Source organism: Lepisma saccharinum, chromosome 2 (assembly GCF_977018435.1).
Source record: "Lepisma saccharinum chromosome 2, izLepSacc3.1, whole genome shotgun sequence".
Lineage (NCBI taxonomy): Eukaryota > Metazoa > Arthropoda > Insecta > Zygentoma > Lepismatidae > Lepisma > Lepisma saccharinum.
The window spans coordinates 162,323,176-162,340,707 of NC_139230.1; the positions used below are offsets into that span (position 1 = coordinate 162,323,176).

Sequence of the window (17,532 nt, forward strand, 5' to 3'; positions counted from 1 at the left end):
TTCAACTCCATACTTTTGATAGAAAAGTAAGGAACATTGTAATGAACGTGTACAGTCATGGAGACACTTCTATTGGAAGTAAATAGGATTGCTACAAACCAGCAATGTCCATGACTGTATCTACAATCAACCAAAGTTTCTCCGCTACTGAGTGTGGAAGGGAAAGGCTGAAATCAATCATCTTTTAACTTTCATCTGTGTAAGCAGATTACATACCTCATTTTCTGCCAGTAGCACATTCCTTTATGGCTGATGGTAAATCACAACTCTACATTTAATTTTCTTCACATGGGGAATTGCCTCAACCAATCTAGATCTTCTACCTCCTTGAGTCTTTCTCAGAAAATAGGAACTCTATTAAAAAAATTGCATAAGGAGAACTGATTGTATGGTGACTTCCAGAAATAAACTGTAAGTATGATTTTTCCTATGCTTCAACTCTGTTGTTGTTGGTACTGGATTGTTGTGTATATCTATTTTTTTATTTTTTTTTATTTCAGGTTCACTGTAAATAGGAACACAGTCTTACTTGTGGAAGCATCTTCTCCATTTTACAGATCAAAACCACGTCTTTTATCACCATTGTAAATGAAAATACAGTATTATTGTGTAAATAAACAACAAGGTACCTGAATAAACTATTTATTTATAATTGCATACTGAAAATGAGTTCTCATATGTTAGTAATAAATATTTTTTTTTACAATGTCTTTTAAAATTTTATGACTGTTAAAATATTACAGGAAACATGACAAACTTGCAGCCTGCTTTGGCACATTTGGAAAGCATTTAAACTTGCAGTATCACAGTTAATTACTTCTTATTGAATCATGCACAAGTTAATATTAATTGACAACATTAACTACATAATACTATATACAGTGGAACCCTAATTTTATGTTCTCAGAGTTTACCTTTTTCTACATTATACATTCCATCGTCTAGGTCCTAATAGGGCAAAGTGCTAAGAAGAACATAAAATCGAGTTTCCACTGTAATTACAATAACTCCAGCAGTAATGTTTTCATTATGTATCAAGTCTTCTAGCAAACTGTCCAGACACAAACTGATACCCACACAAACTCAAGCCATTCACTTCCCAACTGTCTTTTCCAATCATCTTTTCTCTCCCTACTCTTTCTTCTTGTTATTTATATTTTTTTCCTTCTTCTTTCCTTTTTCCTTTCCATTTTGTTTTATTCTTTTACCTTTATTTTGCTCCTTTTTTTTCTCCAACTGCACCTTTATTTTGATGTGTCCATTATCATCTGTAATGGAGATAACTTTGGCTTTCCTTATTTCTGCTAAGGTGGCCTGCAAGCAAGAAAAAAAATTGTCTTTGTAGAGTACTTTACTCAACGACATTACTCAGTACCTTCAACACAGGATTTATTTTATTTTTTAAATTTTCTTAAGTGTCAATTTTTAACACCACTAGGCTAATCAAAACCCCACTTAGTTTAATGTGGTATCAAAATCACTGAAACCTAGAAATCAAGTCTGGTAACTACCCTTGTAATGTAAATGGGTATAAGGGTATTTTAGTAATCCCAATACTTGAACTTCTTCCTAACATAAGTAATTAGTTCTCTGTTGAAAGACTTATCCTTAGAGACATGCATATTTCGTTTTTGATGGAAACTCAAAATGTGAAGTAACATGCTTGATCATTTTTCTTGTTTTTGAAAGGTGATTTTTGTACCATGTTTTGTCACGAAATGATGCAAAATGAACTGCAAATTCAAAATAAACTCTTAAACATGAAATTTAGAGTTTATTTATAAAACAATTTCAGAAATCTGAATTATTGTGAGAGTTATGCAAATCATGGAAAATTGATTTAATTCAGATGTAAATATTTGAGAAGCAAGAATTGACTCCTTTATACAGGAATCAACTTAATACTCTGATAACTACACAAATGTGCTATTAGAAGGGAAAAGTTTATTTTGTGTAATAAGTATAGTTTTTTAAATCAAATTTGGGATTTTATTCACCATTTGAACAACAAAATGCCATTTTATATACCACTTTTGATCCCAAGATGTGCCCAGTTTTTGTACCAAAACCTTGTTCTTTTATTTACCATAAATATATGGCTGTACTTATCCTACATGAAAAATGTACACATCAACGTCAGATAGATCGTGGGCAAGTGCTGCACTCAATTTCAATTTTAATTAAGTTCCATTTTAACAGTATTTAAAGTATCGGTCTGTAGTAACCATGGCTCTACCAGCTGAGCTACCGAGCCAGTCCTGGCTGCACCTGATTTTTTGCTGTCACTGTTTAATGTGTGTGGAGATGTCTCTGACAATGTTACTGCAATGAGGTCTGTTGCCTTTGAAACACTGAAGAAACTGCGAGAAACTAGGCACTGTTGACATCATCAGCTAGCTCTGTAGCTTAGTTGCTAGAGAAATGGCATGATATGCCAGAGACCCATGTGTGAGTCCTGGTAAAGCCTGCTTTTTTTTGCTGAAATTTCTATATAGTACATCTCCTGTGTGTACCAAATTGTAATGCAACTGATCATGCTTGTTATGCAAATCACAGGTTGTTGTAGGCCTATGCACTTGGCAATGGTCATATTGGAAGATTAAGATGTGCAGAATATATTTTTCTTTGATGTTGATGAAAGGGCAACATTAGGTCCTCCAGAATCCAAATATAGTCCAGCTGTTTCAAGTTCATAGTTATACAATAAAGGGACTCAATATCTTTCACGTTTTTTTAATATGTTGTAGGTAAAACACACCTAAAGCATTGGAGATTTCCTACAGTCTGCCAATGAAAGCATTAAAAAACTTTAGCTCTTTGCATGTGTCAAATGCTTGTCTATTCAAGCAGAAGTGTATAATTATATACAATTTAGTACACAGGGTGGCTACTCACTGCAAATTCATTGAATTCTGCTTGAATTTTTCTTCGTAGACTTGAAAAATTGCAACTTGAATTAATCCAAATCCCATTGAATTTATACATATTTACTAATTCCTTGAGGCAAGTTTTTCACTGATTAGCTTTTATTTTTATCAAGCAAGGGAAAGAAATAAAGCTGCATGGAAAATAAAACAGAATTCTCTCACTCCATTTGCTTTGTTAGTGTCCGTTGCAATGTAATCTATCTGACAGATATCTTGAAGTTGATTAGGTAAATTTGAAATTCTTGTGCATATACAATTTTCATAGATTACTATTATCTATAACATTTGTGACTTGTGTTTGTAGATGCATTTCTAGTCTGAGTATGTGAAATGACAAATGTAATCCGCACCTTAAATTATATATATATACCATTCAATTGAATCAAATTAGAATTTTTGGATACGCTGGAATGACACAGACTCTTTCTATTAGTAATATATGTGTGTGTAAGAGGGGGGTGATAGGCTGTATACTATGTATGGTTGAAATAGAGAAAACATCTGCTTGTACGTTCGAATTTTTGGAAAGTTTGCCTTCAAAATCAGGAATTATACTTGAATTGTATCATGGTCCTAGAATGACCACCCTGAGTACATTTCTTTTCATAAAAGTAATTATTTTCTTAAGTGCATTCCCTAAGGGTGATTTGTTTTTACATTAAGTACTTAAAGGACTAACATTATCAAGGGATGAATTATATTTCAGTGTTAGTGGCAGAAATTCATGCAGGCTAGAGGTATTGTACTTACGTGCTTTTTCTCCTTCTTCTTTGATCTATCTTCAATGCATTTTGCACCCTTATCTTTATTCTTTGGTGGAACTTTCTGTCTCATAGTTGCATAATTGTGTCCCCTTCAAAGGAAAAAAGTTTTCATCAAACTAATGCAATAACTGTTGTGCGTGCACTGAAAATTAACTTCATGAACTTAGTTGCACACATTTTCAACTTGTCCATATACAGGGACTTTGAGGTAAATATGGAATTTTATCATGCAGTAAACCAGCCAGTCAAATTCTTTGCATGTAGCAATTCTGTGCTCATTTAAGAAGAATACTAAACTGTCAACAACTGGGATTTACTCAGGCATGAACTGAGAATACAGCGAGAAGGTAGCAATACTGAAATTGCTTTGAGCTGGAGACTTTCCCTCAGAAATCATCACATGGTTTGGCTAGAATTACCAGATGTCTGGTTATTCCTGGACATGTCCTACATTTTAGCCTTATGTCCGGCGTCCGGGAGAAATTTGAAACACATCATAAATGTTCTACATTTTGAGTGTCACATAATAGTATGTAATTACAAAATATGTGTTTCAGTTAAAGATAAATCATGCAAATTACAAGTCTATTCACTGCACTCTCAAACTCAATAGTGAAATTTATTTGGATTCAACCAATTCCCCAAAAGACAATAAAAGTTCGTTCTGCTAGAATAAAAACAGATTCAATTTATAAACAAAGTTTCGGGATAACATTCTGATTATGTCACTGTTCACTGCCTGAGTAAAATTTCTTGCCTTGGGGTTTGTACTGATGGAAGAAGGTGTTTCCCATTCAATATTTTGATTGTAAAGCAGGTGGTATGGAGTAGAGAACCGTTATTGAACTAAAATCTACTCGAGATGAATCATTTCAAGTTAGAGTAATTGCTGAATATCTTCAATTTAATTCCACGTCATAATGACATATTTTTTCATAAAGTCTAAAAAATTTGGTCTGGTTCAGTATATTTTCAAAGACTTTGACTGTTCAATTTCTCATAAATATATTTGACTAAAACTGAAATTCTGAGAGAAATTGGCTCCCCTGAAAAGTACCAGTTAAAACATGCAGTAAGAACTGTATTGTTTAGTATTAATTACAAGTCTAGAAATTTTGCATTTAAGGCTTCATTATGAAATCACATTATTTTAGAAATGAAAAGTATCAATTTTAAATTACTTTCTAACATGTTGTATAAATGTGTATTATTATTGTGAATGTTTTGTGTCCTACATTTTGGGATATTATGTCCAACTTTTCCCTTATAATGATCTGGTAACACTAGGTTTGGCTAACAGAGAGACATACTTGAAGTTTTGTGTTTCCATGTTTTGAATTGGATAGTTTCTTTTTTTACTGATTCATTTCGAAGGTTCACTGCCTTCATTCACTAAGGGTACAGTATCTGGGATGGATGGAGCTTTGAAATTAGTTGAATATATATATATATCCAATTCGCAACATGGAAACACGAAACTTCACATATGTAATACTTAAAACCATGTTTGTCGCATCCATCATGAAGAAGACACTAGTTTATGACCTAGCCAAGAAGTTCCGTGAGTCTAACAACCTGGAGAAGATAACTGCTGACAGGGCAACTCACACTTAAGTATTCTGATTGCAAGAAAAGTGCAGAGTTTGTGGCCAATTTGAAGGAGAAGATCAATCAGGGTGGTTGACAGAAAATGAGTGACCTTGCACAAGAAATGGGCATTGCAAAGTCAACGATCAATTTCACAGTGCAACAAGACTCTACTTACATTTAGAGGGCAAAAAAGACACAGGTGGCAATCTCCCTGAACTTGTCTTCTACCCAGCCCCTACTGCAATCCCCTTGACTGATAAGGGTAAATGTCAAAGAAACGGCAGTTAAACACAAGGTAAGAGAATAAATTATATGCTCTGAAATATATGTACAAAACAAAGGTAATAATATATTTTCTTGGGATACTGACCATGTGAATTGTGAAAGATTTCTGACCTTTCTTGATCTAACACAAAGGGGCCAATCCCCCATCCTCAAAGCCTATGACTCATCCCTCCAAAAAACGTAACACATCTACCCCATGTCCCTATGGTGCTAAATTCTTTATTCTAATTATTTTTAACAGACAAAAGTTCATGGAAAAATTAATAACATATGGAAGTCCTATTTTACACATGTATGCTGGTGGAGATTGGATCTAAATTTGCATGGATGTGAAACAGGAAACCTGGACTTCATCCTGGAGATTCCTATCACAGTCAAAAAAAAATATAAGTGAAAATACTTTAATTATTTTATGTAACCTAATAACCTAAAATAGATAATATCTTTTAAAACTATAGGTTAATTACAAGTAATCCACCAACCTCTTTCCTGCCCAAAATGAATAACAGCTGAGGAGTATGCAAGTAGCAGAAAAATTGGAAAGGGTTAAACTCCCCTGATCCTCTATCCAAACACTTATTATTACAAATAATATATGCACACTAACAAATGCTTTTATGGATATTTCGGTTTTTTATTTACAAATTGTTTTTCACATACCTTGTCATCGTGGAAACGTTGTTATGATTTAACATGCCTGATGATCGAGGTTCTGTAATTGACAACCCTGCCAATCCTCTTATGCCAGTAGTGGGTAGCATATTTGTGTAAGGTGTCTTCTGTTTAGAGTTTCCTTCTCCTGTTGCCTTAGCTCCTGCATGAGTCAAAAGAGCAAAATATTAGAGTAATTGAACATAATGAAACCACGTGTGTGAGTGAGATAACTAAAAGAGAGAATTTTAGATAATTTACCATAATGAGAAACTGTGTTATAGTAGAAATACAGGGTGATTCAGAATTCCTATTACACACTTCTAGAGGTTGTTTAGTAGACTTAGTAGATCAAGTTTTGATAAGGAACCCATGTCCGGAAACATACTGATTTGGTACTACACAGATGACAAGATCACATAATTTCACATCTCCCACTTTATCTGCGTCACTACAAGAGCTGCTACAAGTTCGTTGCAAACAGTGAACCTCTGAAAGATGTTTCCATACACACACTCAAAAATACTTGGTGTGTGCTGAATCGTGTCTGCTGCAGACAGAACTCGTACAACCAGGTTATCCTCCGACACTACAAGAGTCTCATACACAAGACTCTTCATGTGGCACCATAGAAAAAAGTCAAGAGGAGTTAGATCCGGCGATTGTGGTGGTATGTTTGATTGAGATGTTGTCGAACGTCATGGGAAAAATGTGCTGGTGCGCCATCATTTTGGAACCACATGTGCTTCCGAATGTGCAGCGGCACATCGTCCAAGAACTGTGCCAATACTTCTTGCAGGAAGGTCAAGTACCTCGGACCCATTAGGCAGCCTGGAAGAAGGTACGGCCCAATCAGAGGACCATCGATGATACTAACCCATACACTGATGCCAAACCATTGCTGAAATCCACGAGAATGTATGGCACGAGGATTTTCGTCATCCCAAATGTGGCTGTTCCGACTGTTGAAAACACCTTCCATGGTGAAATGCACTTCATCCGTAAAAAGAACAAGCCGAGGAAACTCTGGAACTTCCACACAACGGTGTAGAAACCATGCACTGTTTTTGACACATGGTACAAAATCTGCCTATTGCCTGTACCCTCTATGGGTGATACGGGTGAAGCTGCTGGTCATTAAGAATATGCCAGATGCTGCTCTGAGACACATTCATGTTACGTGCAATGGTGCGAGTACTTGTCGATGGGTTCTCGTCAGTTTGATGAAGGACCTCCTCTTCAATGTCAAGAGTGTGGCATGTCTGTGGAGCACCACAGTCGGCCCTCTTAACTTTGAAGTTACCTGTTTCTCACAGCCGTTGCTCTAATCGGTCAAAAATGGTATGTGATGGAGTGACACAATGCGGAAAACACTCTGCATAGAGACGTCATAAATTAACAAGAAGTTGGTGTTCTCGGCAAACGTGTATTCAACCATACTGTACTGTCTTCCACAAGGACTGAATAGCAACTGACGTGAAGGTCGAAGCACACCGGATTGTAAACAGAGGACGTTGGAAGCAGCACATATGACATCAGGTGACTGAAGATGTCGCCCTCCGTCAATGTGGGTTGCCTACCGTGAAGCAGGAGATGTGAAATTATGTGATCTTGTCATCTGTGTAGTACGAAAATGGTATGTTTCCGGACATGGGTTCCTTATCAAAACTTGATCTACTAAGTCCCCTCTACAACCCCTACAAGTGTGTAATATGAATTCTGAATCACCCTGTATATCATAAACCTGGTTCAGCTTCATAATCAATCAACTAGAAGAGTAAAATCCATGATTTCTTAACCTTAAGTCTTGTTGTAATTTAAAGAAACATACTGTATAATATGTGTGGTGTATCTTCACAATATACACTACCGACAAAAAGTTTAAGACCACCAGGAAAAAGTGCCAAAAATCAGTAGAAATATATGTATTTCGTAATTAATGTACAAGAAACAGATGTAAGAATCTGCTTGACAATGTACAAACATAGGTACATCCACTATACATACTAATGTCACCTCATGTTTTGCTTTGATCAATATGTCCGCCGTGGGCCTTAATGACAGCAGCGCAAACACGTGGCATGGGCTCCAATAGTTTTTCCAGATAGGATGGTTGAATGTTATGCCAGGCATCGTTGATGACTTCCCATAGCTGTTGAGTGTTGCTGGGTACCTTCTTCCTGATGTCCCTTTTGATTTGGTCTCATAGCAGTTCAATTGGTGAAAGATCAGCAGACTGTGGTGGTCACGTCATGAGAACTAATGCCCCTTCTGTTGCCTTGCGTTCCAAATACCGCGTGCACAATTTAGATGTATGTTTGGGATCATTATGTTGTTGAAAAATAAACCCATTACCAACAAGACAACGACCAGAGGGGATGGCATGGTGCACCAATATCTGATGATGCCCTTCTTTTATCAATGTTCCCTGAATTTTATGAAGGTTCCCCATATGGTTTCCGGCAAAACATCCCCACACCATTACACTTCCACCCCCATGTTTCACTGTGGGAACAAGACATTCTTCTTTCATTCTCTCTCCAACCTTTTGATGCACAAAGGTTCGCCTATTGCTGCCAAATAATTCATATTTGGATTCGTCGGTCCAGAGTACCCGTTTCCAGTTATCCACAGTCCAACCTAGGTGCGTTTTAGCCCAGGCCAATCATTTCATCTTGTTCACACGTCGTAACAATGGCTTTCTAGCAGCTACTCTGCCTTGCAGCCCTTCTTCACGCAACCTATTCTTCACCGTTGACACAGGCACAGGCGTCACACTGCTGTTATTCAGGGAAGCAGCGATGACTGGTGCTGTTAGGTGCCTGTTCCGTTTGCTAGTTACTGTAATATATCTATCGTCAGCTGCAGACGTTACACGAGCTCTTCCACTATGTGCATGGTCAGCATGACTGTTGGTTTTACGGTATCTGTCCAATGCACAATGAACACCAGTCTTGGAAATATTCAGTTTTCTTGCTATTTCGCATTCCGAATAACCTTCATTTTTCAGTGCACATATCACAGCACGCTTTTCAAACCGAAATCGCCTGTTCCCCACGATGACGGGCCATTTCACTCAGCTCCACTTACCTTGCACACCTCACACACAATAATGGGCTCTCAATGTCGCCTGCATGAAAAGCAACTGACCCTGAGCCACTGATAAGGATACGCATGAGACTGGCTACCGTACTGACCGGTTCCACGCACACAGCTGCAATGTTGCCAGCTTCAGCAACGTTTTTGTCACTTTCCATTTTGCCAACCACAGGCTACATATTCGGAAAAAAATTGGTTTCGCGTCTTGCGAGGTTCAAACTAGACTACATTGCATTTTCCATGTGTATCATCGTCACATCTTTCTTGGACAGGAACCGTTGGTTTCACACAACACTCCATACTGATTTTTTGGCTGTTTCTCATGGTGGTCTTAAACTTTTTGTTGGTAGTGTAAATTTTTATATAATATATAATCAAAGTGTTCTTAAAAATCAGCACATCCATGTCAAAGTAATTCAAAATACTGCAATAGTCCACACATGGAAATGATGTTTGTCAAGACATGTCAAGGCACATTTATTCACATGGCTAATCAATACCAAAGTAGAAGTTACTTTATCTTTCCTTAAAAAATAACACGGTACTGCTACTTTATTGAATTACTATTTTTTTCCTTTGCTAGACAGTAGTGTTAAGGTAAGGTATGTATTGGGTAGAAGAATATTGATTTTGGATAATATTTCTTTGGTGTTCATCCTCAGTCATTTCAATTGAACTGAGAAGATAATTCTTTAAGATGAGAAAATTATTTAATTACTTTGTCATGTGAAAGTTGATTTCAAATGACATGAACTTCCTATTGTCACCAGTATGGATGTTTCATGACTATTCCTGCAAAACAAAATACTCTTCTTTCAAGTTCAAAATTTGTCACTAGAATGAAAATTTATGGGTATGAAGCTGAAGAAGAACTGAAATTGCATTCATTAAGCTTGTTATTTTGTCAGGGCTACTAAAATCACATGGGTCACTTCTGCAACCCCTCTCCAACTTAGAATTAGAAAATATTGACCATTTATTTTAATTTTTATCCTATTTATTTACATATCTTTTCTTCTGACTTTTGTTTCTTACCTTGAATCTTGTTGCTTCTGTTCTGCCTACTTCTCCCTTTCTTGCTTATTTGTTTCTCTTCATTTTCTTCTCTTGCTTGTGATCTTCCTGCAGCTTCTTTTGTCGTTCTCCCATGGTATTCAGTTTTTCTTCTTTTTCTCTTGCCTAATTGTAGATAACAATCAGTTTGCATTAGTTTATAAATTCAAATTCTTAGAAGTAGAAGTGCTTTTTTTTGTGGGAGGAAGGTTTGGTACCCTTCGAGTTGTCTTTTTACAATAAAAATCATAGGAACTACTCAAGATATCATTGTATGTTCAGAAATGATCATCCTTCCATATAGTTATATGGATACACACAAAAACATATTACTTTCGTTAAAATAAAATGTTCTGAAGTTTTATTCTTACCAATAAAAAGGTGCCAGTATGGTGTACCATTGCACACTGCCAGGAAAAAGCACTGCTTAGAAGTAACATTAATAAATGAAAATATATTAAGGAAGAAATTAAAGCTTCTCAATTCAGGAAATGGATGTCATTTAAAACATACTAGGTGGTCATAATTATAGGTCCCCTTGGAACCCATTTGAAGCATCAGATTGCTGTGAAACTCGATATAAGGGCTATGGAGACCATGGGGAAGCAAGTGCTGATGAAAAAAAATAGTTCAAATTTTCACTGCTAGGTGGAAATGTGATGCTGAAATGACAACAACCAGATGTTGGAATATTTTTAGTTTATGGGTCATTCCATGTCGGATCGACCAGAGCCTACTGGTCATAGTTTTCAATTTAGATAACATTTGGCATGATGGTTCAGTCATGCCTGAGAAATCGTTCTAGAGTTGTAGCCTGTGGAAGAAGGTAGTGCACAACAAAAAATATAAAAAAGGAAAGTTAAAAATTGTACTTACGTATGTGAGTATATGTTCTACCGTAGAACGACGTTTCAGAGATAGACTATCTCCTTCCTCAGGTTCATATAAAAAACTAGGTACTTGGCATAGTACTGCGTCAAAAATGTAATATGAGGATAGTGGTAAACGGTTGGTTAAGATACATTTAAAAATATTATGTTTTTGCTATTAAAAGTACATAAAAAGCATGTCGTTCCCTAAAAACACTTGTACTATAGACCTATTCACAGGTATAAAAGTTAAAAAAGTTAAAAATCTAAAAAAACCTGCATAAATCACTATGCTACTTGCAGGTTTAGCCATTCCTACCCAACTGTGCATCCCAATCCGCATGAAGGTCAATTCTCCACGAATGTCTCCCCTCCCCTTAATTTTCTTGTTTCCCCTTATTACGTCACAAGTCCAACGTAAATTCATGTTCCTCCCGTGCAGCTTGCATAACTTCCGGAGTGACGTGGAAACCGATATTGGGTTCAATCTTCCATGCTTTGTCCCATTTTTTGAGGAAATTGATCCACCCTTCTTCCAAATTTCCTTCATCCCTATTAAGATTATTCTCCCCCCCCCCACAAATATTCACTGTTTCATACACGTTTCTTCCTAACTTCCTCCTTTCTTTTCTAATTATCTCTTTTTTTGCGATTCCATGCCCACTTTCCAAAATGTGTTCTGAGAGACCCGTTTTGGGAACTTTTTCCCTTATATCCTTTTCATGCTCGCTCCATCTTTTACCCATATTTTGACCCGTCTGTCCTATGTACTCCTTCCCGCATTGACATTCTATTCGATAAACCCCCTTCTGTTTTTCCGGTATTTCCCTAGTTATCTTTCCTTTCTTATAATCAGTAAAGTATTTCTCTACATTCTTTGGTGCTTTCATCCCGCAAACAATTCCAAAATCTCTCGTTTTTTTCTGATATGAATTGATGGTAAGGGATACCAACATAATTTACCTTCCTATTTTCGATTTTTTTCCCCTCATTTTGATCCCCTTTCTCTTTTTTGTTTTCTTTCCTAATAATTTTCTGTGCCCTCCCCGTGATCTTATCCATTTCTCTATTCGTATACCCGTTTTTTAATCCTGTTTTTCTTATCCATCGGATTTCGTTGTCTTTTTCTTTTCCATTATTGCATAGTCTACCGGCCCTAATAAAAAAGTTTAGGAATACGTTTTTCTTTGTTTTTTCAGGGTGCGCCGATTCCTTGTTAATATATAAGTTCCCCGATAGGGGTTTATGATGTACTCCTGTTCTAATCCTATTCCCTTCTTTCAAAATACTAAGATCCAGAAAATTGATTTTTCCATCACTTAAGTTTTCCCTAGTGAAGTTTATTCTTTCGTCTTGTTTTTCTAATTCTTCAAATACCTTGTTCAGTGCTACCCCCTTTCCTATAATCAAAATATTATCAACATATCTCCCATAATATTTGATACCCATTCTCATTTTTTCCAAAGCTGCCTTCTCAATGCAGTGCATAAAAATGCTCGCTACCATACCGGAAATGGGGTTTCCCATCGCCAAGCCTTCTTTTTGTCTATAAATATTGTCATTGATGTAGAAAAAGTTATATTCCGTTACAAGGTTATACCATCGTACATACTCCCAAGCAGTTAGGATGTCTATTCCTTTTTCTAACAGCCACCTTAGTAAACAATCTCCCGCCTGCCCCCTCGGTACACTTGGGTATAAGTTAATAACATCAAAACTACTTATTGTATCCTCGTTATCAATTTCCTACCACTATCCTCATATTACATTTTTGACGCAGTACTATGCCAAGTACCTAGTTTTTTATATGAACCTGAGGAAGGAGATAGTCTATCTCTGAAACGTCGTTCTACGGTAGGAACATATACTCACATACGTAAGTACAATTTTTAACTTTCCTTTTTTATATTTTGCATTTGTGAGTAACACACAACTAACCTACAAAATGCTACAACAAAAAATGTGACCCAATCTGAGAAATGAGCCTCAGAGCTAACTTTAGGACTCAATAACTTAGAAACTATTTGATCACATCTCAGTGATGTTTACACATCGAACAAAACCTCCAACCAACGAACACATGTATTGTATAAAAATACCCACAGCTAGTTTACATTGGCAAATTAAATTACAAAAGCCTGACATCAAAAGATGAATATTTTGTGTGCCTGAAAATGCAACCCAGGATAGTGGTATTATTTTTTCTAGTAACCCTGATGTGGGTTCAAGAACACACATTAGGTTGCCTCCATATCTAGCACACAGCTCATGTTACACGTGACTGAAGATACAAAAAATGGAAATATTACCGGAAAATGGTAGATATTTGAAATGGTGTACCACAGATATCTGAGCCAAGTTACACACACTACACAATAAGACCTTCCCCTAATGTGTGTCAAAATTCCAACTTGTTATTGCAAGGTACTAGTGCACAGTAAAGGTAGACCCAAGCACATTTTCAGCAGGAAGTGTAAAATTGTGCACAGTTATTCCATTCTTGTAGCAAGAATTGCACACTTTCTGCTGATACTTTCTCAGAAAGAATATTTCCTAATGTAAATGCTGTTGTTTTTTTTTTGTCTGGGAATTCAAAATTCCAAAAATTTTCTCTCAAAAACTGAGTGCTAGAGTTAAAAATTATGTCCCGTTTTCTTCAGTATACACTAAGCTATAAGCCTTAGGGTCAAAGAAACTTAATTTTCAGTTATCAAATAGAAAAAGAAGACAAAAGTTTTTTTAAAAAAACTCAATTTTATGCAATTTGAACTTTGTAGGCAATGCCCAGACGTGAGGGTTCAGAATGGTACCTACATATTGTCAGATGTGTTTCATTCTTGAGGCAGAATTGCACACTTCCTTCTGATAATTTGAGAGAAAAAAATAATATTAGAACTTGTCAAATGCTAAATCTCAAACTGGTGTAGGTATCCTACTTTGTTGGACAACCAATAGGAAGTAAGAAAGACTTTCATCATAATGCTGTACTGAACAACACAGACCTGTCCGAGAACAAATGCAACATGCTTGCAACAGCATGAACATGGTAATGGAACCAGAATTGAGAAGAAAAGAAGACTAGTAGATCACACAGAAGACAGTGATGATGTACCCACAGGATTCCTAATCATGGAAATAAAAAAAAACAACTGAAGATCAAATGGAAGTAGGAAAGAATGGAACAGACTGAGAAGAGACACAAAGTAATTTAGAGAAAAAAGTTCTGCACTTAATAAGCCAAGAAGTTAAACAAGACAGAGTCTACTTGGAGACTTGGTAAGTGTTGGTAACCAGAACAAATCATCCAAAAGTAACATAAAAATATCTGAAAAGCTGAAGGACCTTTTTTTATTGTAATAGAATTAGTTCTAGTTGTAATTTCTCTAACGTCACCAAAATCGAAGGATCGAAAGATAAATTCAAATTAATACATAAAAGTTTTCGATCCATTAGAAGTAAGACATGTGAACTAGAAGTACAACTGGATGGTGCAAAATGAACTCAATTCACTGCACATAAAAAAAAACTATAAGCTTGGGAATGCCTACTGTAGAACAGTACACAAGCAGGAAGGAACAATGAGAGAGGAAAGTGACCAAAGTCGGACCCCCAATTGGTTTTTCGATTATATACAATATTTCATAATATTAAAAGTTAACAATGGTTTATCAGTGTCAAAATACTCTCTAGTAAGTTGGCGAAGAGCTCCCTGTGTTGGAATCCACTTTAGGAAACACTCCCAAGATAATTCACAATTCTAGCAAAAGGTTGCAAAAATGTGCGTTTTGAAAAAGTACTCCAAATTCGGACCCCCTACTAAAATTTGGAAAACAAATATTATAAATGGCAATTTAAAGTAGAAAATATAAAACAAACTGAGATTATGTAATAGTATGACTGTCTTTTTAAAAACAGTTATATTTGAGTACTTATATGTAAATTCATAGTGGATAACCTCCTAAACAATGTTTTGTAATAATTCAGCTCTAGCAGTCGGCCGATGAACAGACAGACAGATGTTTCCTGTGTGTCTTCAGGAACAAGGTAAGCCATTTTTGTAATGAGACACAAACTCTTACAAATGTAGAAGTCAAAGTATGATGAAATTACTGACCGTCGAAAAATTTTCACTGTAGCAGGTAAAGAGAAATCCATGCACTACAAGCTGCTACTCAAAACGAAATAAAACTTGACGAGGCCACAGGCTCGTGGCATCATTCAAAAAAATTAACCTACACGTCACTAGTCTCCAGTCCTTCCTTGAAAAGATAAGCTGTGGGTCTGACTTAGGGGGTGGGGTCTGACTTTAGTCATTTTCCTCTACTAATAATGGAAGGGATAGTATTATTGTTGCAAGAATTATGCACTTTCTGCTGATACTTTCTTATGGAAAAAATATTTCCTAATGTGCTTTTTTGTCAGGAAATTCGAAATTCCGAAAATTTTCTCTCCAAAAACTATGAATGCTAGGGTTAAAAATTATATCTTAATAAACTTAATTTTATTTTATCAAGTAGAAAAAGAAGAAAAAACTTTTAAGAAACTATATTTTATGCAATTTGAACAAACAGTCAAATTGAATGACAAGCTTCACTTTGAGCGCTCAGCCATAGAGGTATCTTTCCATAATAAAACAAAATAGTTGTAGTATGCTTGTATAGAACACCCGATGTATCAATATATATATTTATGAACAAATTGGACACCATACTGGAAAATTTCAAATCCCAAATAATAGTGTGTGAAGACATTAACATTGACATCCTAAAAGAATCTAGAGCAAAATCATCTCTGCTCCATCTTTTAAGCAGGCACAACATGCGCACAAATTTTGAAATTGGTCTATCAGATCTCAATGCTGTAGGCATTGAAGTAATAGTTGATGTAAAAGTAAAAATTCATCCTCAGACAACAACAGAGGAAAGAAGATAATTTATAAACACTGAATCAGTAAAGAAACTTGGGAAGATGTACTCCAACTAACCAACATAAACTTAAAAATGAATAAATTCTTAGACACCATAAAATACTATTTAAATATAGCTTTTCCATTAATAGCAAAAAAAATGTTAAAAAAACAAACACACAAACAAAAAATAATTGGATCACTCACGATATTACAACATCATGTAATAGTAAATGAGAGCTATATAATAAAGTTAGGATTAGTACTAACCTTCAAAGGAAAGCCCATTACATGGAATATACAAATATACTCAAAAAGGTCATAGCAGATACAAAGAAAAATGCACATAACAAAAGTAAAACAATATGGAATATAATTAAAAGATAAACTGGGAAAGAGAGAATGACAAACAAAAAACAAGCTTATCAATGGAATATGTATATCAGAGAAGGAGGTCCTTGCCTCTACATTTAATGACTTTTTCCTGAATTCTGTTAAAGCATCAATTTATGGGACATAAGTATCAATCAAATCAATAACACAAAAAGTAACAATAATAGAAATAGCAGCATCATAAAAAAAAAAATCTTTAGTAGCTCATAGTAGCCCAGTCACTCCACATGAAATAAAAAACAACACATCTTGTGGAAGTGATGACATACCATGCTTTATCGTAAAACCTCGTACTGATGAACATGAAGGCTTACTTGCAGATACCACCAATACTTCTTTGTCAAATGGTTGGAGCCCTGAATCATTAAAAATAGCAAAGATTAAGTCAATACACAGGCAAACAGACAGAACAGACAAAAAGAATTACAGACCAATATCCATCCTTCTCCATTTGAAAAAAAAATAGAAAAGCAATGTTTAGTAGAGTAGGGGAGACTGGGCCACATTTGAACATCACAACTTTCCCGGAAATGTGAAGACATTGTGAGGAGTTGACAGCAGTGGCAGTAGATAACAGCACTTCAGATGCACTGTCAGTGGATAGTCCTCAATTAATGACATTCAGTATGAGAATGCATGTATAACGTCCTGAAAAGTAATTTTTCTCATCAAAAGGTGTAAGAAGATAACAACCACATAGAGGTCAAGAGGGAAGTTTGATTGTAGAATATTATTGTGTGTGCTATTATCTTGAAACTTAATAAATAATAATAATAATAACCCATGGCTCGACAGCCCTCGAAAGGGCCTGGGTCTATCTCCCGGCTGCCAGTCTCCCTCCCACAATCCTACCTAGAGGTGTGGAGTTCTTCAACCTGCAGTGGGGTGACGTGGGGTTTGCACGTCGAACCCCCAGCCATTGTATGAGATTTCTGAGACCGGGTTACGCTACTCACTCATAGCTCCCCAATTTCCTCACTATAATGGGTTGCCAC

General features: G+C 35.9%; 2 protein-coding genes across 3 annotated transcripts in view; one reads left to right on the forward strand and one right to left on the reverse strand.

Moving 5' to 3' along the window:
• The window catches only part of LOC145984552 (protein O-linked-mannose beta-1,2-N-acetylglucosaminyltransferase 1-like), an 86,173-nt gene extending 85,539 nt beyond the window's left edge, over positions 1-634 (forward strand). For both annotated transcript variants that reach the window (XM_083118200.1, XM_083118201.1), the window contains one exon: positions 501-634. In XM_083118200.1, coding sequence (XP_082974326.1) covers positions 501-588 — 88 coding nt within the window. In that variant the 3' untranslated portion in view covers positions 589-634. The remainder of the gene's footprint in view (positions 1-500) is intronic.
• Positions 635-1,131: 497 nt separating this feature from the next.
• The window catches only part of LOC145983737 (uncharacterized), a 105,302-nt gene continuing 88,901 nt past the window's right edge, over positions 1,132-17,532 (reverse strand). The window contains exons 5-8 of the mRNA XM_083116786.1: positions 10,352-10,495; positions 6,227-6,380; positions 3,678-3,780; positions 1,132-1,314 (exon numbers count right to left, since the gene is read on the reverse strand). Coding sequence (XP_082972912.1) covers positions 1,132-1,314; positions 3,678-3,780; positions 6,227-6,380; positions 10,352-10,495 — 584 coding nt within the window. The remainder of the gene's footprint in view (positions 1,315-3,677; positions 3,781-6,226; positions 6,381-10,351; positions 10,496-17,532) is intronic.